The sequence below is a fragment of the Phasianus colchicus genome, chromosome Z, assembly GCF_987193195.1.
Source record: "Phasianus colchicus chromosome Z, bPhaCol1.hap1.1, whole genome shotgun sequence".
Taxonomy (NCBI): Eukaryota; Metazoa; Chordata; class Aves; order Galliformes; family Phasianidae; genus Phasianus; species Phasianus colchicus.
In genome coordinates, this window is record NC_143476.1 from 46,934,036 (window position 1) to 46,958,825 (window position 24,790).

General features: G+C 40.7%; 2 protein-coding genes across 7 annotated transcripts in view; one reads left to right on the top strand and one right to left on the bottom strand.

Moving 5' to 3' along the window:
* The first annotated feature begins 8,817 nt into the window (after nt 1-8,817).
* PPIC (peptidylprolyl isomerase C) lies at nt 8,818-14,539 on the top strand. Of its 2 annotated transcripts, none has more exons than XM_031607160.2 (5): nt 8,818-8,994; nt 10,716-10,829; nt 11,256-11,349; nt 12,861-13,045; nt 13,971-14,539. In XM_031607160.2, the coding sequence occupies exons 1-5, from the start codon at nt 8,893-8,895 to the stop codon at nt 14,097-14,099; spliced, it is 624 nt and encodes a 207-aa protein (XP_031463020.1). In that variant the 5' UTR covers nt 8,818-8,892; the 3' UTR covers nt 14,100-14,539. The 2 variants fall into 2 exon arrangements, with proteins under 2 accessions (XP_031463020.1, XP_089987695.1); XM_090131569.1 differs by lacking the exon at nt 8,818-8,994 and adding an exon at nt 9,071-9,830.
* An 896-nt stretch (nt 14,540-15,435) lies between these two features.
* SNX24 (sorting nexin 24) overlaps nt 15,436-24,790 on the bottom strand; it is an 80,253-nt gene continuing 70,898 nt past the window's right edge. For all 5 annotated transcript variants that reach the window (XM_031607162.2, XM_090132678.1, XM_090132679.1 and 2 more), the window contains exons 4-7: nt 22,318-22,412; nt 20,632-20,664; nt 20,121-20,185; nt 15,436-16,382 (exon numbers count right to left, since the gene is read on the bottom strand). In XM_031607162.2, coding sequence (XP_031463022.1) covers nt 16,312-16,382; nt 20,121-20,185; nt 20,632-20,664; nt 22,318-22,412 — 264 coding nt within the window. In that variant the 3' untranslated portion in view covers nt 15,436-16,311. The remainder of the gene's footprint in view (nt 16,383-20,120; nt 20,186-20,631; nt 20,665-22,317; nt 22,413-24,790) is intronic.

The window sequence follows — 24,790 nt, forward strand, 5'->3', positions numbered from 1 at the left end:
GAATGCAAAGGTGAATATGAATTCAGTGTCTGATGGGCTTATAGTGGCCTCAGCCAGCCAGCTCCAACTGAAACAGCTGGGACCTGTTCAAGATATCAATAAAATTCATAGCTGGCTTTATAAGGTTCTTGTCCAGCAGGAAAAGACACAGGTTCCAGGCAAGCTGAAGGTTATATATGGCATACTGATGCTGCCTGATTATCCAGTTTCATACAGGCTTCACAGGGTGACACAGATATATCTCTTTACTGCTGAAAACAGTATTTCAGGCAGGTAGTTCTACAGCACAACTTTGACTTTGCCGTGATTCAGCATGACCCAATTGCACTTGACTTCTTGTCTACATCCTGATGTATTATAGCATCCTCTGGAAGAGAGGGACACAGCTGGCATTGTATTGCTGGAATAAACTCCAGATAAGACTCGTCACTTCCTCTCACAACAGTAACTACTGAAAAATACAGATAGGGCTGTAGCTAAGGTAGTGTGATAAGTTAGTGTGCTGGTACTTTCCACAGATCTCAGAAATTCAGTGGAAAGGAAACCTGAAGCCTCTTCTTCATATTTATGCCAGCTTGCTGAACTTGTGCCTGCCTTCCTGGCTGTCCCCCGTAGATGACCTGCTCCCTGTTCCAGCTTTCACTGAGAAGTTCGTTCTAATGAATTGACCTGAAGGCCACAGCCATCTTATTTTCCTCTAGCAATCAGGGTTGGGACACTTGAAAATTTTGCTCATTCGTGCCATGGCTGAAATACGACTTGCGATAATATCTGCACTCACACAGTGGCCTGTCCTAGGTCTGAACACAGATGCACCAATCGCCTCTATCTTTGAGCTGGTAAGAGGTTCAGACACAACTGTGGATAAGCTTCATTTAATCAGATGAGAACTGTGAAATGTCTCTTCTACTGCTGTTACCTTCTGGCAGAAAAGAATACGTGTAGACACCCTTTGCCTTGGTAGAATAACATCCCTAGCCAAGTCAATCCTTACAGACTGCAAAATGGACAAATCCTACACCTCCAAATGTAAAAATCCTATTCAGAAAGAAAATACAGTTAATGGTGAAGCATCACAGATGGAAAACAGTGGAAGGAAAGGTCAGCCAACAAGGACACCCCTGCTGGAAGGCTTCATGGACGTGCCATTCATGGGCTCGAATATCCTGCTTCGACAGAGGCAAACACTGCTCTGTAAGAACAAGGTTTACACAATGCTAAAGAGGCAGAAAAAATATCCAAGTTCTAATTTACATTTCAAACACTCATTTTGCTTTTCTAAATCTGAGTTCCTAATGACATTATAATTTACGAGCCATGTCATTGAAGGATAACACTTTCACTGTGCATGACATTGTTTGTCCTCCAAGGAACATTTGCTGCATTAGACATAATATACATAGCCAACTTGTTTATGAAATGAGGACCAAATTCTGTCTTCAAGTTTAAGAAGATTTACTGGTTCAGATTTTCAGATTGGTATCCTAAGTGTGAAAACAGTAGTTTGCAGGTCACGTGACGTATCAATCTGCCTTTATAGCATATGTTAGCACAACAGTTGTGAATAAACTTTGGATTTACAACAGCACTAGGCTTTTTTACAGAGGGATACATATAAAGCTGTCACTTCCCTGGCAATGCTGTCTGAAGTTAGAGAATTCTGACACAAAACATTGCTAAATCTAAGAAAGTGCTGGGTTTTCTGCCAACTGAGAGGGAGACAGGGCATAGCCCTAAAAAGGAAAAAGCCTTCCTGGAACTGAATTTTAAGCATTCACTGTAATCCCCTGCCTTGAGCAGCAGCAACAACTGGCAGTCTTAGGGGTGAATTTTTTCTCACTTGTCAGGCTGGTGGAAGGAAAGACATGAAGGAAGAGATCTGGAGAAAGCAAGTTCCCTAGAAGCCTGCAGTGCCAATGAAATGATAAGAATGCTAATGTTTAAAAAAGCCTGAACATTTTAGAACAGAGCAGTACATGGACTTTATCAATCTGAAGTTTTAATGAGAAGAAAAATGCCACCAGTAGTTTGCCAAGCCAAAATCTCTCCATTTCTAAGAATACCGTTGACATATCCCTATGTCAAGATACAATCAAAGAAACATCTGCTCTATTTCTACTCTGTTGCTTCTGCTAGAAACTAGGGACATATTTTAAGAGACATAAAATTGGACACAAGTAAATCAGCTTCCAGGTAGCATTTGTGGAATCCCCTAAAGTCTATTTTGAACTTGAAAACAATAATCAAAGTAGAGCTTTTGAAACCTTAATGAGAATTATCTAGAATTTAATGGATTAAATAACATAAATGAGATTCTGCAATTTGTTTCACCATCCAGACCATTACTTTGTCAGCCACAGCTGTGTGAGATGTGCCATCCAAAACACATAATGAAGATATGCTTCCAGACAGAAAAATCTGGCATCCAACAAACTTTGATGCAGTTTAAGGACTGAGAGAGTAACAGAAGTTTCAATGGCATTATAGTTACACCAGACAACACAGCACATGAAACACAACGTGAAGTCACAGTTCTGAAAGCATTTCTTAGTAAAAGGATGTAAACTAATCTGATTCTTGAGGTCTTTATTCCAATTTCCCTTGCTTACAGTCACAAATTCAGCTCTTTTTCATGCTACAGTTCTTTATATCAATGTATGATTAAAAAAAAAAAAAAAAACCAACAACAAACCAAAACCAACCAAACAAACAAACAGCAAACAAACTGAAAACCAAACAAAACACAGTAACATTTGCTGAGAATGTACTAAGAACAAATACAGCTAAGGCTGCTGAAAGTTAACAGTCTTGCCAGATAGGAAATACAGAGAACACAAATAGCAAGTGGAACATGTCATTAGCATCAGTTTTTGATAAATTAAATGCTGAGAAATGACAGCAGTATAAGCAAACTGTCATTCCAGACAACTGCACTTCCATGCATTATGTATATTCAATGTACTTTGTAGGAAGTTCTGTTTTTAAAATGCTTTGCAGAGTCTTCAGGGCGCACAGGGGTTTGTTCACACTTTTAAAAGGTCTTTAAAGCACTACTCTAATCCGGCAGCCTAATGCTGCTAAGTCTAAAAACGCAATGGAAAAGTTCCCCAGTGCCTGAAACCTGCCTTCCCAAAGTGAAAAGGGAGTGAGGAACCCACAGCTTTTCCCTCTGTTGGCTCTCTTGGGGCCTCTTTGGTAACAGGACTGTAAAGCTGAGCTTCTTCCATCACCTGTCAACATCTGACTTCTAAATATGAAGGGTCCCATGGCCATTGGCACAGCTATCTAAAACTGAAAATCAGAATTATTTCCAAATTAACAAGAACTGCCTTCCCCAAAATAACACACATTACCACATATTACCAGCACTACATAAAGCCCTATGATAAAGGCAATTGCTCAAACAAGTTAATGGTCTTAAAGTGCAGAACTTGGAAAACATGATCTAGTGGGATTTCTATAAAATACATTGTTTAAAATAGGACATTCAACTTCAAATGGATAATGGATAGGGAAAGCAGAAGAGCTTCAATGTCCAACCACAACACCCCTGCAAACCAACACCACTACAGCGCCCATGCAAACACAGAGCTAATATGCATAAAGATGAAATCTCTTTCAAAATTAAAAGGAAAAACACGGATGAGGAAGTGGCCCCAAATCTGTGCAGACAGCTTTCCTAGCACACCATGTCAGAGGACAAATAGATTCATCCTTAGGATAACACTGCATGTTACAGAGGAGAGACCCAGATGAAAAACTAGGTAGACAGGCTCCTTGGTCAGATACTACTGCTAGCATTGCAGTAACAATGCTGAACTCCAGAGCCTGAAATTACACATATCTGCTCTCTCTGTATCTTCTAAGCCATATGTTCTGTACTAATGAAGCTAGCATCATACTTCTGTCAGCACAGCAGGCTCCCAGGTCAGTTGAAAAGTATCATTTATCCTCACATTTCACTCATCTTGAAACAAAAAAAAAAGCATTTTTCATCCTTGTAAAACCATCTCTGAAGCAGCCTTACTCCTGGTTCTGAGAAAGTCTTTTCTAAACATTTTCATTTTTTTTCATATAAAATTTCTCTGAACATCTGATTGTTTTCTTTGTTACTTACACAGGAGAAGTTATTACACAAGCTGTTGTTGCTTCCATCCTAAGCAGATGCAAGACTCATTTTTAGTCTTTGCTATTGCAGTCCTCTCTGGTGTTTGGAAGGTGGTCTCCAACCCCATTTGTGTGCTCTCTCAATGCTGAGTATGTTAGTCCTATTCTATTAACTCTGAGCTATTTACCTCCTAATCAATTAATGAACCCACATCCTGCCTCATTCCTAGGTGAATGAACCCATTCCCCTATGATGAAACCAACCAACCAACCAACCAAAGATTATTCAGTATTATTTAACAATAACTAAAAGTGTTGGAAGCAAATGGCAAATTTGGATCAATTCTTTATCGCAGTCAAGAGGCAGGACATTGTTTCACAACTTTCTGAACTTCTCATTCAGATTTTTAAGGAAGGAATCCTCTCCTCTTTTCTCTTAAGAGCCCAGAGCTGCAAACCGCATCTCCTGAATTTCACCTTTGGGCACTACTGGACTAGAAATAATCACAGTGTTCACAGACACAGGGACTGATTTATAAGTGGTCCTGTATGAATCCAGGAGTTGGACTCCATGATCTCATGGGTGCCTTCTGTGATTACTAGAGCTCATTGACAAAGGCCCATCCTTCTAACACTCCTGTACTGATATTCAGGTGTAAGTACTTCTACGGAGGTGAGACAACAAAGTCAAATGATGCGCAAAAGTGTTTGGAGCACTGGAATGTTTACACTGAGTAATAATCAGAGCAATTAAAAAAAAAAAAAATCATCATAATTCTGAGATTATATGCTATTAAGAAGTTTTAACTCTGTTGCTTTGAAAACAAAGAAAACTGACTGCACACCTCCTTACAGCTAGACATTACTGCCATGGCTTCTCTTTTTTTTTTTTTTTCCCCATGGAATTTTAAGCAACTGCAAGCTGCATGTAGAATAGACTCAAATGAATGACTATGTGTTATATGCTCGCTCCAGTGAGATGTGCAATTACAGATAGCTATGCTATCCTGTAAACAAATGGGCTCAAAGCAAAAGCAGTTCTGGCTCCAGCTGTAATATTTTGAAAACACGTTGCCAGTATCACCTAAATAAATGCTTTGACCATTAGAGTGGAAAGGATGACACTTCAAATTGTGCTTGGATACAAAATTTAAAAAGCTTAAAAACTATTCACCGAAAGGAAGACACTTATCTAAAGCATAGGACACATTTATTTTGCATAAGTGCACCGGATGACAGGAGAAGTCTAAGCCATTTTACAAGTGATTTAATAGAAGAGACGGCAGACATGATACACTCAATTTTTCTGAAGTTACATCAAGGAAAAGACAAAAAAAAAAAAAAAAAAAAATACAAACAAAACTCCCTATAAACTTATTTCCTCATTATTCATGAAGGCCATATATAGTGACTTACAGTTCATGGACCTTAAACTGCTGGTTTTTTTAACTGTGGTCTCTTAGAACTATACACCATCACCACTGCCCTGATACTTTACAGCTTTTAACTTTATTGTAACACAGACAATGCATAAGATGAAGTGGTGTCACTTCTTAAGTCTTTATGGGATTAAAGTTTGGCTTTAAATATATGGCTTTACCCATGATACATCAGAACTCAAGAGAAGTACTGCAGTGGGTTTCTGAAACAATAGGGACCGAGGCTGCGGCTGGTAATGACGACACATGTCCAGTCATTCAGGTCTGGGAATCACGAACCCATTTCAAAGCGAGGAAATAAAGATAAAAGCTCAGCTGCAGCAGCCTTACAGAACACAATACTTACTTCAAGTTTCATTCTGGCAACTGTCAAGCAGTTAACGTTGATGAAAGTGCCTACAGACCCATAAAACATTATTATTATGTATGTCATGCCCAGAATTCTTTTTACCTGTATAACATGATATACTAGAGCAGTTTGGATATGAAATATTTCTGTATCACTGCAATAAATCATAGCGCACTAAAATGCCATACAGCTGAAAGGAAGTGCTGGAATTACTGCCAATGCTCATACCACCAGAAATCAGAAAGTGTCAGATGCTAAACGCTTAATTTATCTCTCTTCTGTACCCATTTTAAACTGTAAAAACTCTCTCAGAAGCAATGAAACACCTCATTACAAATACTATTACTGAAATGGGAGGCTGTCAGGCAGTAGTCATTTATTCTCTTACAGGCTTGATTACTGTAGAAGACAACAAGCACCAAAACAACGCACATCTGCTAGCACTGCACTGCAAAATGCCATGAGGACCACGTTATAAAATGAGAGAGTTTTAAAATATTCTTTGAATGGATGATCCATTTTTTTTTGGTCACAATATTCTTGTGCTATTTATCTATTAAAAACAAACAAACAAAAAGGCAATGCACTTATCTGTAACTTCTACTCAGATTTTTTAAGGATAAAGGTAACACTGCAATTAACAGCTACACAGCCAGGTAACATCTGCTCTAATATTTGAACCATGTGAACTGGGGTTCTTAGTGTGAAAAGTGAAAAGTCAACCAATGGAAGAAATGGCAGTGGCCTTCCAGATAGTTCTACCAGAGAGGTGAACAAAATCCTCCCAAGCTAGGGAGGATGGAAAGGAAGAGAAGTCTTCTGATGCTGATTGGTTTTGTACTTGGTTTTGTACTTTTTTTTTGTACACAGAAACTGTGCTGTGCAAAACCACCAGGAGTTCAGCACGGCTCTCAGCAGACTGTACTAGATGCCTGAGCAAAAAGTACACCAAATCTTCGCGATGGTTGTGAATAACTGAGGCAGGAAAACAAAGAAATCATAACAAATGTTACATATTATTCCCTAGTTGAGCCGTGCTATCAGCACAGTTCACTCAGAGGGGATCTACAAAGACTGAGTCCAACTGCCCAACCACTTCAAGGCCAGTAACAGAGCATACTGAAGAGGGCACTGCCCAAAGGGCTCCTGAGCACCCACGGGGCACCAACCACTTTTCTGGGAAGCATTTTCCACTGTTTGACCACCCACCCTCACAATAAAAGAATTTATCCTACAGCAGAGTGCAAATCTCCTCTGGCGGCCCTGCACATAGCAGGGGGTTGAAACCAGATGATCACTGTGGTCCTTTTCAACCCAGGCCATTCTATGATTCTATGGTTCTGAGGGGAGGCTTCCTTAGTTTTATTCTAAGGATTTTTTTTTTCTTTCCAGTTCCTACAAACCATACTGTTTGTCCAGAACTTTGTCTATCTTCAGTTACACAATCACATCAGATTCCTAAAAAGAGGCATGGCATTTTGCCTCAGAAAAAGGTTATCCATGTGAAATTGAGTTTTTATTGAACATATTAAGTTTCTGCCTCTCTCGGATATTTCCTGTTTAAATGCTATTTTATCTTTTTCCAAAAGTTATTTAGCATCACCAACATGCATAAACTTTGTAAGATACCACAAGTCAAACAAGTCTCATCTTGTCTGCAAGTCTTTTCCATGCTATGAAATACTTATTCATCACCCCACACACCAGCATTATACAAAGAAAACATATTTACACCCCAAAAAACAGCAACATTGTCCATGCAAAGACCAGCATTTTTATTGAGCGAAATGGAACTCCGCACAGTGTTCTGGATGGCTTTATTTAGCACACCTATGTGGAGTAAGCCCCTCCATCTCAGAGCTATTAGATGAGCCTCCTAGCTAGACTGTGTCCTCTTGGTTGTCTTTCCCTTGCTTGCTCCTCACCATCTGAACCAGCCTACTGTGACTGATGTAGGAAAACAAATTCTCATCAGCTAATACTTCTCCTCTTTCTGACTGTGCCCTCCGTATGACTCACCTGCATCTGGACTATCAGAAATATCATGTCTCATGTAGGTCTCTTCCCCAGAATCAAAACATTCTGCCTTCAGAATACTGAAAGCTATTAACACGCACTCTACATGCTCTAAGAGGAGCTTTCTTCCATTCTCATCACACTCCTCTGAATACGCCATGATTTGCAGCATCTTTTCATTGCATAAACAGACAGCTTTAGAGCAGATAAAGTCTAAATAGGTAGTATGGGTGGACTGCATTGATGAATTTTGCAGAGGCCTTGGCACGCACATGCTGAATCCCTAAACAGAAGGTATGATCTACGCCAGCCTGGATGTGGCTCTGGGCACCCTGGTCTGGTGGCTGGTGACCCTGCCCATAGCAGGGGGTTGAAACCAGATGATCATTGTGGCCCTTTTCAACCCAGGCCATTCTAGGATTCCATAATCCAGAAACGTGCCTGGCATGCCTCAACCAGCTGGCATTTAGCTAGCTGGACAGAACACGTGGAAAGCAAGCAGCTCTCACATCAGCTCCTCAGCACCAACCGCCGTGCCCTGCAACTCCAGCTGTGCCACGAGCAGACGGTCCCTGGGCTGCAAGGCTGCACCGAGCGCCGCGCAGCCGCGAGCTTTGGCCCCGGCCGTGCTCGGACGTCCTCCTGCCTCCAGCACAGCGGCACGCAGCAACTATTTTTCCTTCAGGCGCTGGAACTTGGGGGCGCACAGTTCTCACCGCGGTACAGCCTGCACGTTTTTCACGGACCGGCAGCGCAGCCGCATCTCCCCGCGGCGGGGCCCGACGCCGGCGCGGGCGGGCGACTCCCCCGAGGAAGCAGCGCCGTCCGGAGCGGGGCGGGCGCCGTCCTCCCGCCGCCCCTCCCCTGGAGCGAAGCGGGGCAGCGCCGGCCGCGCGGCGGAGCGCTGAGGGCCCCCCCGCCACATGGCGCGGGAGGAGCCGCTCGGCGTCGGGCGCAGGCGCCGCAGCGTTCGGTCGCGCCATGTCCCGCGGGCGGACGGCGCTCGGCGCCATCGCCTGGCTCTGCCTGCTGGTCGCGGCGGCCGCGGGGCTGAGGAGGAGGGGACCCAGCGTGACGGCCAAGGTGACTCCGGGCCGGGCCGGGCGGGAAGCGGTCGGTCGGTCGCTCTGCGCTGGGGCGGCCCGCGAGCTGCGCCCGTCTCGCCTCGCCTCGTCTGCGAGGAGCGGTGCCCGGAGGCCGCGCTGCGCTCGCTGCGGCGGGATACCGCGCGGCACAGCCCGAGGAGCGGCGTGGGGTGTGACCCGGCGCCCGCCCTGTCGCCCCGCGTCGGTGCTGCCGTCGCCTCGCCGCGGCACGGAGCGGCGTCGCCGTTTCCTTGAACGTGTCGCACGGTGTGATGACGCGTAGAGCTGCCCATAGCGGGGGGTTGCCCTGCTGCCCGCCGGGGCTTTGCTGCTGCGCTCGCTCCCATCGCGGTGCCGCGGGGCTGAGCCGTCCCGTCCCGCTGCCCGCTCCGCCTGGCCGGCCGGGTCGCGCCCTTCTGCGGCGGAGCGCAGCGCACGCCGTGCCGTGCCTGTGTCCGTCGCCTGCCCCGTTACGGCGATTTCTAACTTCGGCTTCTGTCCCTGCAAGTATGAAGCTGCAGCGTCTGACGGCTCAGCGACGTTTCGTTCCCTTTTTGGAGGACTTGAAGAAAGGTGGTGACCCCAGGTTGTGGCCGGGAGGCTCGGGTTGGGTGTTAGGACACGTTTCCAAACATTTCAGGTAGAACAGGCGTTTTCATGTGCGGCTCTGCCACTTGTGAAGCCTGATGCCTGACAGCAGTTCGGGACAGGAGCTTTGCCTTGTCTCCCGTGCCTGTGGACGCATTTGGTAGTGCTGCTGCCGGCAGGCATTGCTGGCAGCCTTGGCTGTGTCAGCAGCTGCCCTGCCTGGACAAGATTTCCATAGAAAATAAGGTGCGTTTAGAAAACCTGCACAGTTTTTTTTCTCTATGCCCATACCTAAAGAGAGCTGACTGCAGAATGAAGAGAGTTGCATTTATAAAAATGCCAAGAAATCAGGGAAAGTTTGTTGTTAATGCTTTGGAAGCCACACATCTAACAAGTACAAGTATTTGGTGCCAAGTGCCAAGAAAATGAATGAGGTGCATCAAAAGGAATGCTATTTTCTTTACAAAGCTTTTGTAACATTAGCCAGGAGTTCAACAGTCAAAACCACATGGAAGAAGAAGAAACAGTAGAAATGTTTGGTGGGAAAGCATGAAAGAGGCATTGACATTGGAGAGACTGTGGTCATTTATTATCATAATTGGACTAATTTCTTAGAGTTGCAGACTAGTAATATTTGGTTGAGTGCAGTGAAGAACAGCAAATACCACATCACAGGAACACACATTGCTGTTTCCTAGAAGTTGTAATAGTTTTTATATAACTTTTCCAGACTTGAAACCCCTCATTTCCTGACAGCTGCTCCTATTTAATTGTTTGAACAGTTTTGCTGTTCAGATACACACTCAGATATTCTGAACTATGTTAAATGCCTCCTAACTCTTTTGTTTTTTCCACATACGCTTTTTAGCAACACACACGTAGAAGACTTTAGGCAAGCAACTACCTGCTGCAGTACTTCTTCTTCCAGGCAGTTCTGGGTTGCTATGTGGGGAGTGGACACCTTGCTGGAGCAGCAGGGTTTTCTTCCCACCTTTTCCAACTGCATAATGTGGTTTTGGAAAATGGAAGGAAACTAGCACCTGAGGATTGTAATATTAATTTTGAGCGCCCCAGAAGCTATTTCTTACCATTGTTCACGTTTGCATCTCTTTTCTTCACAAATGCATCTAGGTGTTCTTTGACATGAAGATTGGAGACAGAGATGTTGGCAGAATTACAATTGGGTTGTTTGGAAAGGTTGTCCCAAAAACGGTGGAGAACTTCATCGTGCTGGCAACTGGAGAAGTAGGTTTACAGTTTTCTTCCGTTGTGTGCTAAAGTTTGGAGTGGGGAATGAATATTTAAATGCCATTTTGGTTGTGAAATGTCCACTTCAACTCAGTAGAGTCAGTGCAAGAGTGCCATTCCTGAGGCCATGCTCTGCTGTGTGAGACACAGAAGTCCTTGCAGATTGATTCACAAGATGTCACTTGGGCTGGCTGTCAGCACCATGGTGTGTCCCTGCCCTCTAGATGTGCCATGCAGAGGCACTGTGGTCAGTACTGGTCAAACAGACTTCTACCCTGGATGCAGCATCTCACTGCTGTTTGTTTCTTGCCAGCCTTTGAGTCAAGTGGTGATATGTTCTCTGAAAGCTGACCACTCACCATGTGCACATTTCCATATGATCGTACAGAACTGTGTGTTGCATTCATTATTTCATTTTCTTAGAGAGGATATGGATACAAAGGAAGTAAATTTCATCGTGTGATCAAAGACTTCATGATTCAAGGAGGAGACTTTACAGCTGGAGATGGATCAGGAGGTAACATGCTTTCTTTTGGCTTCTCTCGTTTCTTTGTGGGTCTACTGAAAAGATGGATGAAAGAGCATTTTCCTTTTTTCTTTCAACTCCCATAAACAAGAAAAAAACATTTATTTTAGAAACAGGTAGTTTCTTGGAAGATAAGAGGCACAAATGTGGGTTATCAAATAAAAGTATGTGTAGACCTTCCTTCATCCTCAGCTTCTGCAGATAGTCCTTTCTGTCTATGACTTTCCTCAGTCAGGAGCCTGGCTTTGCACAGTGGGCTGCATGGCAAGCCCTTTGAGCAGCTAAGCAGCTCCTACAGCCATCTCCACCATTCCCCTGTTCTGCTTTGCAACAGCACTACTTCCCTGATTGCATGTGTACGTGAACCAATTCAAGTCACCCAGCAGCGAACTAATCTGCAGCAAAGCACTTAGAGGGAAGGCAGGTAGGGAACGAGTAGTCTCACCTCCCTTGTCCTCAGTTCAGCCATTTCTGTGGAACATTCTGAAAAGTGCTGCAGGAGGGAAATCCAAAGCAGGGACAGAGAAATTGAAATGAGTGTCTTGCACTCTCTCTTTTTTCTTCTACTAAATTTATAACTGCCTCCTGAACCTCCAGAAGATCACATCAGCCAGTTCAGGAGAGCAGTCCTAGTGCAGCATCTCTTGCATTGCATGCATTCTGGCCTGATTTCTTCTCTTCCTTTACACGCGTGTTCATCAGGTGCTACGATTTGAACTGTCTGCGTGCAGTGTTAGTGATTTCCCCGCTGGGACAGAATGGAAAACGTATTCCTTTTCCTTGCAGCAAACAGTGGGGAAGGCTAAAATACCAAAGACACAATTTTAGCATTAAAGGTAGGCAGTGTTTGTTTGCCTGCTAGTACTGTTTGTTGGGATAGCTAGTGGTGGTGTGGTGGGCCAGCATCCTCATAGGCACTGTGCAAACAGAGAGTGCAGCAGCATTTTCTTTTCAAAGTTACAGTAGTTTAACCATTACTAATGTTTTCTTTCTCTTTTAAAACACCAAAATTGTTACGTAATGTTTCTACAGATACACATGGAGTCTGTGACACTAGCTTCCCTAATTTTCATAAACTTGTCTAAAGCAAAATACAAAAGTATACTATGCATAAAGTGTTACAGAAATAACAAAATTGCCACAAAACATGGCTACCTTATTTTTAGTGGATATAAAGATTTGAATTTGCTGAGATGAAGTATCACTGCTGCTCAGTGATGTATTTTAGTAGGATCTTTGAAGATACTGAGTTTGCTTGTTAAATTCAGAGGCTAAAGCATCACTGGCTTTAAATATTCTTTCCATGTATCTGGTGTTTTAGTTCACCTTATTCTTTTCTCTACATACAAAATCTTTTCAGTTACTGAATCACAACAGTGATGTTGGGCTTACTCAAATGATGAATCTTTAAGTCTCGACTTTGTACTCATTTCATTTTTTAACAAGATTGTGGGTTGTTTGCTTTTTTAAAAAAAAAGCCCAAACTTTTTTTTATGTCACAGGAAGAAGCATTTATGGAAAAAGGTTTCCAGACGAGAACTTCAAGCTCAAACACTATGGAATTGGATGGGTTAGCATGGCTAATTCTGGACCAGACAGCAACGGATCCCAGTTCTTTATCAGTGTGACAAAGCCTTCCTGGTTAGATGGAAAACATGTAGTATTTGGCAAAGTCCTTGATGGAATGGTAAGCTGAAAGTAAATATTCTCCTGCATTATATTAGTGTAACTTAGAGCCATCTTGAACAGCTGAGTGTTAATCTAATGTGTATTTGGTAGAAAACGGATGTGAAGAACTTGAAGCTAGGAGATTTAGAACTGAAATACCAAATGATGGATGATTGCAGAAGTAGAAACTGAAAACATCTCTTTGGCCTCTTGCTTCAGATCACTAGCCAACGGAGTCAATACTGACAACTTTGCAGACTGCAGAGTTAAGTTCAGTTCCCCCTGCTAGTAATCCTGTTAGCCATGAAATAATTACATTTCTGCAAGCTGTAGGTAACTCTTTAGTTGTTAGGGCACATGAGTGTGAGGTATACAAACATATATCAGAACTGTTTAAAAAGGAAACAAATGATAGTCAGTACCCTCCACATGTACACAGCAGCAAAACTAATCAAGTGCATCACTACAAGGACCAAATAGTATATAAGTTCAGAAGTGTTATTTCCCACTGATTATATACTTCTCCTTTTAACTCCATGTAACTTATTACTCCATTTAATCTATATTTTGAAATGAGTGGGGAAACATGACCTGCTGCATCAGTCAGGTCTTTGAGGAGTTTGCAGACCTCATCAGAACATTTCCCCTCACATCCCATCCTGAGTATCGAATTCAATTCTTAGGAGCTTAGTTGTTGAAAAAAAAATAATTGAAGAGAGATTTAAACTAAGTTTTAGTCTAATTAGATGAACTGGCAGATACAAAAAATGAGTACTCAGTATTTCTAACTGAATTTTGTCCTTTAGAAATAACTACTTTGATCTGTTGCCTAATACATATAAAGGTAGAAGCCGTCACCAGGAGCGCTTGGCTGCTTGCTGTATTCCAGACTTGAGCCACTGGAGCTTCGTTGATCCAACTGATCTGTGCTTTATTTTTTACAGTCTGTGGTGCACTTGATAGAACTTCAGCAGACAGATGAACATGACCGCCCTCTTCATGACTGCGTGATCGTGAACAGTGGCAAGATAGCTGTAAAGGAACCATTCGTAGTGGAAGTAGATGACTGGTGAGACCAGTACTTGGAGTGGAAAGTACAATGTAATCCTTTGAGGTCTAAGTTTTTTTGACTGATCTCAATTATCTATTGAGTTTTCTCCTTAAAACACATTAAGCTATATGCAGGTGATGCTCCTAAGTTGCCAGCTACATAAAGATAGGCCTGTGTGTAACAGCTGGACGGGGCTGTCAGGCCTTAGAACTCAGGACAAAGCCTGCACATTCCTAGAGCTTACTGAAAATCTCTCATGAAAACCTGTAGAAGTACTTCCTTTTCTCAAAGCCTGAAATAGTCATTTTGTTTTCTTTGGAAATTTTCGCAATATTTGTTACTGCCTTTTAACTGAAAATGTTATTTTTTGTAGAAGTATCTACTTCTTTTAAATACATGTATCTGGGGAAAAAAAGTAAAATAAAAAAATGTTTTGAATAAATAAACTTTGATTTCAAATAATTAATGAAGAATGTTTTTTTTTTCCCTTCCCTTTTTGCTTTCTTCCCACTTCATTTGAGTCTGCAAACCATGCAGAGGTGCTGCTTTTCAGATGAGGTTTCAAGATTTGAGGAGGGTGGCAAATTTCCTTAATGATGTGTCAGATGAAGTTCTACTGTCTTTCAAAAAAAGCAGTGCATTCAGATGACAATCCTTAATCAGGAAGGAGAAGGTCTGTCTCACTAAGTACGATCGTCAGTTAGAAACTGGACAGTCTTAGAGGTCTTTTCCAACCATGGTGATTCTATGATTTTAGGAAGGTTGCGTCTAAATTTGCCTACTATTAGGCAATCAGACTACTATTTTACATCCACTCAGTTTGTGCTATTTATTTATTTTTTCCTAACCTTTGCAGGTAAAAATCTGCAAAGAGTCTGGGAAATGAAGTCTGGAAGGAAAAGCAACAGTTTCTCATATTCTCTCATCTGAACTGCTTTCCACACATACCTGAAAGCTTTCCTGGAGGTGGATCCCTCTGGCAGGAAAGCAAGGTCTGTCACATGGACAAGTCTTACAGTCACAGTTGATTTTTTAAGCGAATCCAAACTTTTCACTATTTTCAAGCAGCTTTAAGGCAGGTTTTGTAGGCAGCAGGAGGCAATACATGTGCCTCCTGGATCAGAGTTCTGGTAGTGCCTAGCTTTGCAGTTAATGATTTTGTGTCTTTGTCCAAGTTCAGTTTCCCTATTCGAGTGTAATGTATTCAGATAGCAAGTGTGGTACTGTGAGTTTTAAATGGACAGGCAAATAATATGTTCTTGTGCATCATGTGAAGATGTGATGACCTCTTTGATAACCTCTGAAAAATGTCTTATTTGAACAAAAATGCACAACAAAATACACTGAAGCAGAACATCCACACTCTAGTAATTTATTTTGTAATCTCCAGAAGCACACAATTTCCAGTTAAATCTGAATATATATACACACAAGTATATATATATTTATGAGTTTTGCCACATTATACTACTTAATCAAACTTTAGCTTACCACAGAGTTGTATGCTCTGTGACTCATAAAATGTTAAGATACAGAATACAGTCTGCAAAATAAAGAGTAAGAATGCACACATTATATGTCATAACTGAATGAGGTGCATAAATGCCATGCAAGATCCCCCAGTAGATAGTATAATTGTGACTGAAATCTGGACAATTTTCTAGAAGAGAATTATGTATTTCAGAACATAAAAAGCATGATTTCTCATGGCAACTGCACATACCCGTGTTGGCTCTTTTCCAACCAATAATTAAGAAGCAAATTGAAAATAACTTAAGAAAAATACTCAGCGAATTCCTCAGTTTTTCGTGCACTCACTTAAGTGCCAGCACTTTCAATCCATCCACTGCCAGCAATGGGCCCATGTGCTGAGAAAAAGCCTCGTGCAAAAAGATTTAGTGTAATTTAGGATAGAAACAGTAGAAAATATTAGTACAGCTTTTAATTCTTTTCAAAGGGTAATGTACCTCAGTGTATGACATTCAGCTTGTAGTGTTAAATAGTTACAGAGAGTCTATCAACAAGGTATAACTACCTTCTGTATGGTTGTTTCCATATCTTTTTTAGAGCAGCAACAGTACTGACACTGATTAAAAAAAAAAAAAAAAAAAAAGTAACACTTAAAGTTAAGCCGAGGTTGTGCCTCCTGATTTTGAGCACAATAATCCTTCTTACTAATTTGATTAAATGTTACTTGGAGACTTGCTTCAGCTTCTTCTAGCCATGTATCTCTTCTACCTTGGCAGTAAATGAGGATAAAATATTCCATGTAGAATGCCTTCTATAACCACATTTGGAAAGTTATCTGAAAAAAAGACAGAAAACCTGGCTTTGTTATCTGTGTCAGTACAGGACAGGTATTGTTGTCAAATTTAACTGGTTAAAGCCTGGTCTAATCCGTGTTACTGCATCACTGAACTGCTTATCCATGTTGGGGATGTGCTATTAGTAGTGCTGTTTCAGCACTAAAGCCACCTCAGTGCAGCACCAAGCATTGCATGAATGCACTGCCAGATTTGTAGCTTATTGATTTAAAGGGATGCTCTCATACTTAATGCTGCTGGGCTCCCGCTCTTTATCTGAATCTCTTCTCACAGGGAAGATGGATTACACTGGCAATTCAATTTCTAACAAAATCTCAATATACTTGAAGAAATTCCAAAAGTGCTACTGGGAATACTTCAAAGCTGTTTTTCCACTGTGGTTTACAGCAAAAGATGTTCAGGCTGAGGAGAGCTGGTGATGCCTTTACCATTCAGATGGTTATGAGAGGCAGAAAAATTTCAGAGTGACTGATCAAGGATGACAAGAAGTCATCCTATTATATATTAAAGAAAAAAAAAAAGTCTGTGTCCTTAGCATAGCTGTGTGGTATGCTGGCACTTAAATTCTCATGTTACATTTAACATGAAGGAATTACCTGATGAAAGGCAATAAAATACCCACGCAGAGGAACACCAGGAATTATGTTACAGAAGCAAACACGTTCTGCAGCCAACTCCCACCTTCTTGGCGATGAGTTTGACTTAAATTACCAGGCATGAGGGGTAAGAATTTTTGATTTTACATTTTACAACTTCAGAATTGCTAGTACACTGGGAATAGTACACTACCCAAAGATCAGACTATTTCTTATGGATAACTTTCCACCCTAACGAGTTTTTCTTCCTTTGGCTGTAAGTCCAAAACACACTCAGAGAAGGCAGATGCCACATTCACAAAACTCCCCAGATACTTGATAAATTAAATTCTGTCCCTGGTCCTTTTACTCATTTTAGAGCTAAAGTGGTGGGCAAAAATCAGACTTGGACTCAGTAAGAAAACAATACATCCTCATTTGCTTAAACATTCCACCTCATCTCATATTAACACTGATGATTTGAATGTATTACAGGCTCGACAAATTATCTTAGGATCCTGTCACACACTGCAACTTCCATCATAAAAGACATGCACACAGTGTTCTCTAACTTCTCATGGCAAATCATCACTACAAATTATTTGTTAATGTTTAGAATCCTGTAACAAACTCCCAAGTCCTGCAGGCTGAGCTCAGCTACCCCAAATTACCCAGATAACACTTTGCTATTATCATTAATATTATTAAAAACTCACTGCTAAGAGCAGTCTGATGTTTTCCTTTTAAATTGAGTTCTGTGGTGCCAGCAAACTGTTTGTACTGGTTCTGATATAATATGTAGGATACCACAGAGGACATATAGGAAAATGAGCATTTATTAAAAAAAATACATCTTTGCACCATCAGGCCTGCTGTGAAGCTCTGTGGCTTTTTTTAAGCAAATTAATTTAAATTAAATCTATTACTACAGTGAAGCACAGTCCTGCAAGTATGTGAGATACCTGCATAGCTTAGAGAATTATCAGAAGAATTTTCAATCCAGTGACAGTAAATCTGAGGTTCTGTTTTTCAGCCTCTGCACTACCATTTTAGTCTTGCAGCGTTTTAGATTTCTGCTTAGTTTTTTTTCAATATAGTAAAAGCAATTGGTCTTTTTTTAAATTATTATTATTATTTTTACTCTCAAAAAAAAAGTGATGACCTCATACAAACAAAACCAGAGGCGCTCATGCACTTCTGTGTTAGCTAAGTCATGAAAAATAAGTCTCAAAACCAATGAAGTATGTAATAGTAAATCTCATTTCTGGGAAGTCATCTAGCAACAAAACAATGCCTGAAGTCATTACAATCATGACAACACTATAATAATATATATATATATTTTTATAAAGACAAGTAATGTGCATTATACTCAACAATGAGCTGTTTACTTCATTAAAATCCATAAATATGCAGTTTCCTAGTTTTTCAAAAGATGTTAACATGAGCACTCCTGTACCCAGGAAGAATTAACTCCACTTCTGATCTAAACAACTGTCGTAACTGACCTTCTTCAAAGAGGGAATGCGATGAATAGTTATTTGCTAACTCACTTTTCGTCAGTTAGAGTAGCTCTGGCTGCTTTTTGCAAAGAAATCCATCACAGTGGAAACTGATCAGAGACAACATTATAGAAAGCTCATTCTGCACTTTCTCCGTGGTTTGAACTAACAAGAAAGAAATCTTAAAGGCAGTGGTTTTTTTGTGTAAATTGTTTTGTTTCTGGACAAGCTGAGTCAGCACAGAAGAGCCTCTGGATGTGGAGGTTGTTTTTTGTACCCTCATTTTTTAATGCTAGAACTGGCATTCTACTTGTGTTTTAATTCATTAAACATTAAAATAGAGAATAATTTGCAAGTGAATGTTATCTTTTAGGGTCTTCAAATAAGAATACTCACCCCTGCCATATGAAATCCTAAATACTCTATGTCAAAACCAAAAAAAAGAATGCCTTAGCAAATAGCAAAGGCCTTGAAAGTTCTTTGTATCAGCTATCATTAACAAGGTCTATTTAATACTTAAACATCATGCATAAGAAGAGGCGTTTATCCTGATCCAAAGTAAAGCAAAACTGTATAGTTATAAAATTCATTAGGAAATTACAAATGATTTCCAGAGAAAGAATTTCAGCCTGACTCTATATACATTAGGGAAGGAAGATAAACATCATCACAGAATTGCAAATCCTTGAGCAGAGGTCTTGCAGCAAGAGGGCTGGAAACATTTAAGCACTGTCTCTGTGTTTCAAGGTAACTACATAAAGCCCATTTTATCTCTCAGAAATAGTGTGCAAGTGAATGACATTCATAATTTACACTCTCTTCTAGATGAATCCAAGTTTGCAATTAAGACAAGCGTTACACAGTAAGACTGAGATAAGCAATATGGCTCACTAATGTAATATTTTAATACAAGGTTTAGTAAAAGTAACAGTTCTCACAATAAGATGACAAATCTGAGTGGAACACAGTATAAAAATGTTGTTTTTCTTAATCCCTACACATATTTGATTTTATCAAGAGAACAGAATATATGCTCTCTAAATTAATGCTGCAAAGAACTCTTAAAAAATGAAAGGAAAAAAGGTTTACAACAAGCTATTTCAAACACTCTTTTGAAGAACGTATTAAGAGATGGAGGCTAACATAAATGCTCTGTGAACACATCCATTATGTTTAAAAGTATACTTTTTTTTTTTTTTTTGTCCCTCTCAAGAGCTCTAGAGGTTATAAATGATAAGAAATAGTAATAATCCAAATGGAAATACAAACATGCTCACAGCAGATTGACTGGTGTTTAGGGAAAAGTCACTTATGAAGGACTGGGCCTCTAAGTTCAAATCCTTCAGGCAAAGCAGCCCCAAGGGTCAACAACAAAAAAAAGAGAAGTAATGTCCTCAGTCTTCTGATTTGAATTCTCAGTAGATTTGTCTGAGAAACAACTAGGAGAAAAAATCCATCCTTTTATAAATCACCCACCCCATCCTAAGCTGTAATGGTTTCTCACTCAAGAGCTATTGCCTTATTGGCAGGTTATTAGGTTTCAGACCAGTGTTGTTTGACTCGGCTTGTATTAATAATAATGCGGTTGGCGCGGTGCAGGGCAGGTCATACAGCACTGTTAACAGATGACAAGTTTGATTACCATTGGCTTTAGGCAAGACATAGGGATCCCTCAGGAACAGCAGCACAGGCTGGTGGGACAGTTTGCTGCAAAGACGAAGAACAGAGATGTCGGTACTGGAGAACAGTGAACAGAGCATTGTACAAACCAGCTTTGACAGACAGGTCGCCAGGCTGCCTAGGGCCACGCTGCATCCTGCGTGCTGCTGCTGCTGCAGGCAGGCTCCATTCACAGCCTTCCCATGGTGGGCACACTCACAGCAGCCACTTTCAGTTCTGCTCCGTTAGAATGGTGTTCTATGGGGTTTTGCAGGGAATCTCTAAATACAGGCGTTAAGGCGTGCGCAAGTGTCATCACAGATAGATGGAGCTAATGCAATTGACAGAACTAGCCATGGCGTGTAACAGATAAATCCTATTATAGTCCTAAACTACTCTTAATTTTGACAACTGTAAGGAAAATACAGCAAGTGCCCATCATTTCAAGTAGTTCATGAAAGTGACTTCGCAGAAGGAGTAAAAATAGAGCTCACCTTGATTCTTCAGACTCTGTTTCATCAAAAGAGCTGCAATTAAAGTAAAAAGAAATTTCCATTACAATAAAATTAATGAAATTACTCTATAATAAAAAACAAACCAATCAAAATCCTTCAGGAACCATCAAAAGGAGCAATCTTCCTCTGGTCTGTAGTTGCGTAATGCATTGAGAGCATCAAATGTAGGAGGCCATATTATTTTACCACTGCTTGGGAATGTCAACATCCACTCTCCTCCAATGGGTTCATAACCATATCTACCTATAAAGTGACAGGGGTGCAATCCCACCTGGGGCACTGGCTGATATAATGAACTACAAGTGAATGCTACAAGCCTGCCACTTGTCCCTGCATTACTGATATGATGACAATGCCTGATCATTTATTTATGGACAATATGGATTTAGTATATATAGTTTTCTCTAGCTGTTGAGGGTAGTGTGGCTGTTAACATCACACTGACTGCACATGGAGCATATTCACTACTACATATCACCCTCAAAGGCACTATATGAACACATTATAATAGAATCATCCCTACAGATCTTTAGCATTAGCTGTGCCATAACTGAACAGTAATTTCAGTATATAACTGCTCACCTTTAGAATGGCAAAGCAATTATTCTCTGGGAAAAATCATGGCTTACGATGTAGACCTTAACTTATCTTAATGAAAATGCCCATATAGGGAGGTAGGGAATGGTTTAAGAATCTGCTGAAAGGATTTTCTGCTGAAAACCAGCAGCAGGTTTATTCCCATTCAAAGTAACTAGAGGACCATCCCTTCCTCTCCAGTTCCATTCTGGATCTCCACATGTCACGGTGGTTTTAGTTTGGCTCCACAACTCAGCAGTGTAACTGGCTGGATCACATGTCTGCATCACACGTCTGCTTTAATGGAGACAACAAGCTCATCAGACCTCTGACCTCCATAGACCGCTCTATAGACCCAGGCTCCTCTACATCAAGAGGGCCCCACCATAACCTGTATGCTTTCCAACCCGCCCTCTCTCCCCTGCAGGCACACAGAATATTCCCTGAAGAGGAAAAGGGACAACTCCACAATGCTGCTGGAAGTTTCAACCGCGCCAGGTTTGGAAATGCTTCTCCATACAAACCCACAGATGATAACACAACTTCTGGTCATGCTGATTTTGGAATTTCTCTACACTCACCATGATCATAACACGAGACTCTTTTCAACCCCCAGGAACAGACCCTTACCAGAAGAGGGCAGTGGGGCTATTGGGGTCAATGGAGAAGTGAAACACCCCTTTTCAAACCCAGAGAGGGTGAATGCAGAAGTGATCACAGAATGAATTTCTACTTTGACCAAATATTAACCATAAAACACACATGAACAAGTGCTTTCTATGCAGGAAGTATTTATGAATATCTTCTAAAATTCACCTGATACTTTAAGAACTATGAGAAAAGCCTATTTTATCTCTTCTTTATTTTCCAAGAATAGTACTTTAAACTTTGCTTCTGCCTTTAAAGAAGCTGGATTTCTTTTACCACATTTTGAGGATATATAAACACATTTAAGTGAACCTAATGCCCATTTATTTTACAGCTTTAAGATTTGGCAGCAAGGCCATTTTAAGTCAATGAAATTGCATCAGCACTGAGTGGATATGGGCTTTCTGGCCTCCATTTATTTTTCAGTAGATGAGAGCTTACCCACAGCTTTCTGCTTTTGGCAGGGAAGGTACATGTCGAACATTCAGGAAATCGAGAAATATTTTAGGAAGCTCTTCATTTTCTAAAATGACTGTCTGTAATAAACAAAAAAAAAAAAGGGGGGGACAACAGAAAATCAAGAGTTTTTTTACATGTTAAATATTAAGCTCTTCTGTTCAAGCTACCAAAACATTCCTGTTAGTAACACCATTAGTTTTTGTCTTTTTATTTCTACATTGGTGAAAAACAGAAGTCTCAGCTTTTTAGAATTTTATTAATGCACATCTTAGGAAATGCTAATTTCAGCTCTTTGCTTGGCTTAGCAGATCAGCATACAGTGTGCTGCTCCATCCACGCCGTGGTTCCTGAAGATGGAGCTCTGACCAGAGGCCTGCTGGCCAGACCTGACACATTCTTCCCCAGCACCGACATGATAGCTGGGAGCACTGCAGCCTCCTTTGGTTTTCTGCAGGTAAGATGATTTACAATTTTAAATAAATAAATCAGAAGTACGCTTAAAAACACATGGCAAATAAATGAAATGCTTACATGTACATTCATCATGTAAGAATAATTTTCAATGAAAACAACAGAGCTCTGTCAGTTTCGTAGAGGCAGGCTGAAAAACAGCAGCTGCTTTTCACAAGGCAAACAAAACAGTCCATACACATAAGCAGATGTTCGAGTACAGCACTTAACATACAAGTAAAACCATGAGCTCATCCCAAAGTTCTTTGGTCTAGAACAAACATACACACAGAAGAAACCTTTCTAGAATTATAAATAAATGGTTATATACAAGTGGCTGCACAAGCAAAGCTATTCCTGTTCATTATGTTCGTGTTCACATTCTCTATCAGAAGAAACAAATCTAAAGTAGAAATACCATCAGTGGTAGGAGGGGATGTTACTTTGCCTATAGGCAGATAACTTCTTCCCACGTGTGTATTCCAATGTTGTACTATCACTAGGAGAGTGCAACAGCACATAGAGGATAACAGGCTTACAAAGAAATGAGGCTGGTAAAGACTTGTAGAGGTCATCCACTGCAGGCTCAAAGCACTTTGTGCTGAAGTTTCATAACAGACATTTTGGTTATCTGTGTAAGGAAAACCTTGCTCATGTAAACATTACACACAGTGTGCAGAGATCTAAAGAGAAGCATTTGGAAACAAAGCTATTTGATAAATGGTTCTTTTTTCATGTTTCATTTGCAGATATGAATTTAGAATCTACACTTCTTCCACAGCTGACACCATCACTAACAAGTTAAATGAACAGCAGGGAAAAATGCTATCTTCTGTTCTAGACTGTAACAGATCTAACAACTTTTACAGAAGAAACAGAAAGATCTGAGTAGTTGGCAGGTTTTAAGCCTTTCAATTCACCTCTATATGAAGATGCTGCATTAAAAATGCCACTTCATTTGCATTCTGTAAAATCAGCACTCCGCTGCTGCAAAATTTATCTTGTTCTGCAGTTGGGTTATGCACAGAAGGAGGAGTGGAGATGTATGCATATTCAGTGGGTGTGTGAACTGCATAACAATGTTCATGACATGCTCAAATAAAACCATCTCATTAATTATATTAAAATGGACAGCTATAAAAAGTTGTTTAAAGATGCTTAAGGGCACCCAACGCTTGTGTACAACCTCATACCTGCACCTCCTGGCAGCTTTGTCCCAAAGAAAAGTTGCCTGCTGAGGCTGCTGCACAGAGCAGTGATTGCCAGGAAAGAAAAGGAAAATATGTTGTTGTATAAAAGGAAAGCACTTGCAGCTGTTACGAACCTATTTGCTGCTGCTCCTGCTCACTCCGGATGATGAATATTGCATTCTATTTCCTTCCATTTCTTTTTCATGGTATGCATCATGTCTACTCAACCCCTGATAACATGCCGTGACCAAATGTAGTTCACACACACACACACAAAAGCTTTTCTTTTAGTGTCCTACTAAAAACAGATCAGTAACTTTACTTTCCAATAAGCTCTTCAATAAACTTCAGGAAGCAGAACTTGCAGGGAAGCAAAGGCAGTTTTACATTGTATTCTGGATGCCACCTCTGCTGATAGGGAATTTTGCCATTTCCAGAATTGTATGACTACATTGAAAACAAAACAAAACAAAACAAAGAGGATTTTCCAATTAATTTAATGTGACATTGTTTTAAGAATTTACAAAATAAAGTACAAGTGGATTATACTAAAACGTAGGTAATAATATACTGGCTTGACTGGCTTCAGTGCAAAAAAGGGCCAGCACATGATCCAGCTGTTTAATACACATGAATGGAACTGACCTGCTGTACAGATATACTTTTAGAACAAAACTTGGGAAGAACAGAAAAACAGCCATACTGAATTAAGGACATCTTTCCAGCCTCATTTTCTCTCTCTGGTGATAGCCCGAAGCGTCCAGAGAAAAGACTAGATGTTCTCAATTTTGCATTTAAGTTCTTCAAACATACTG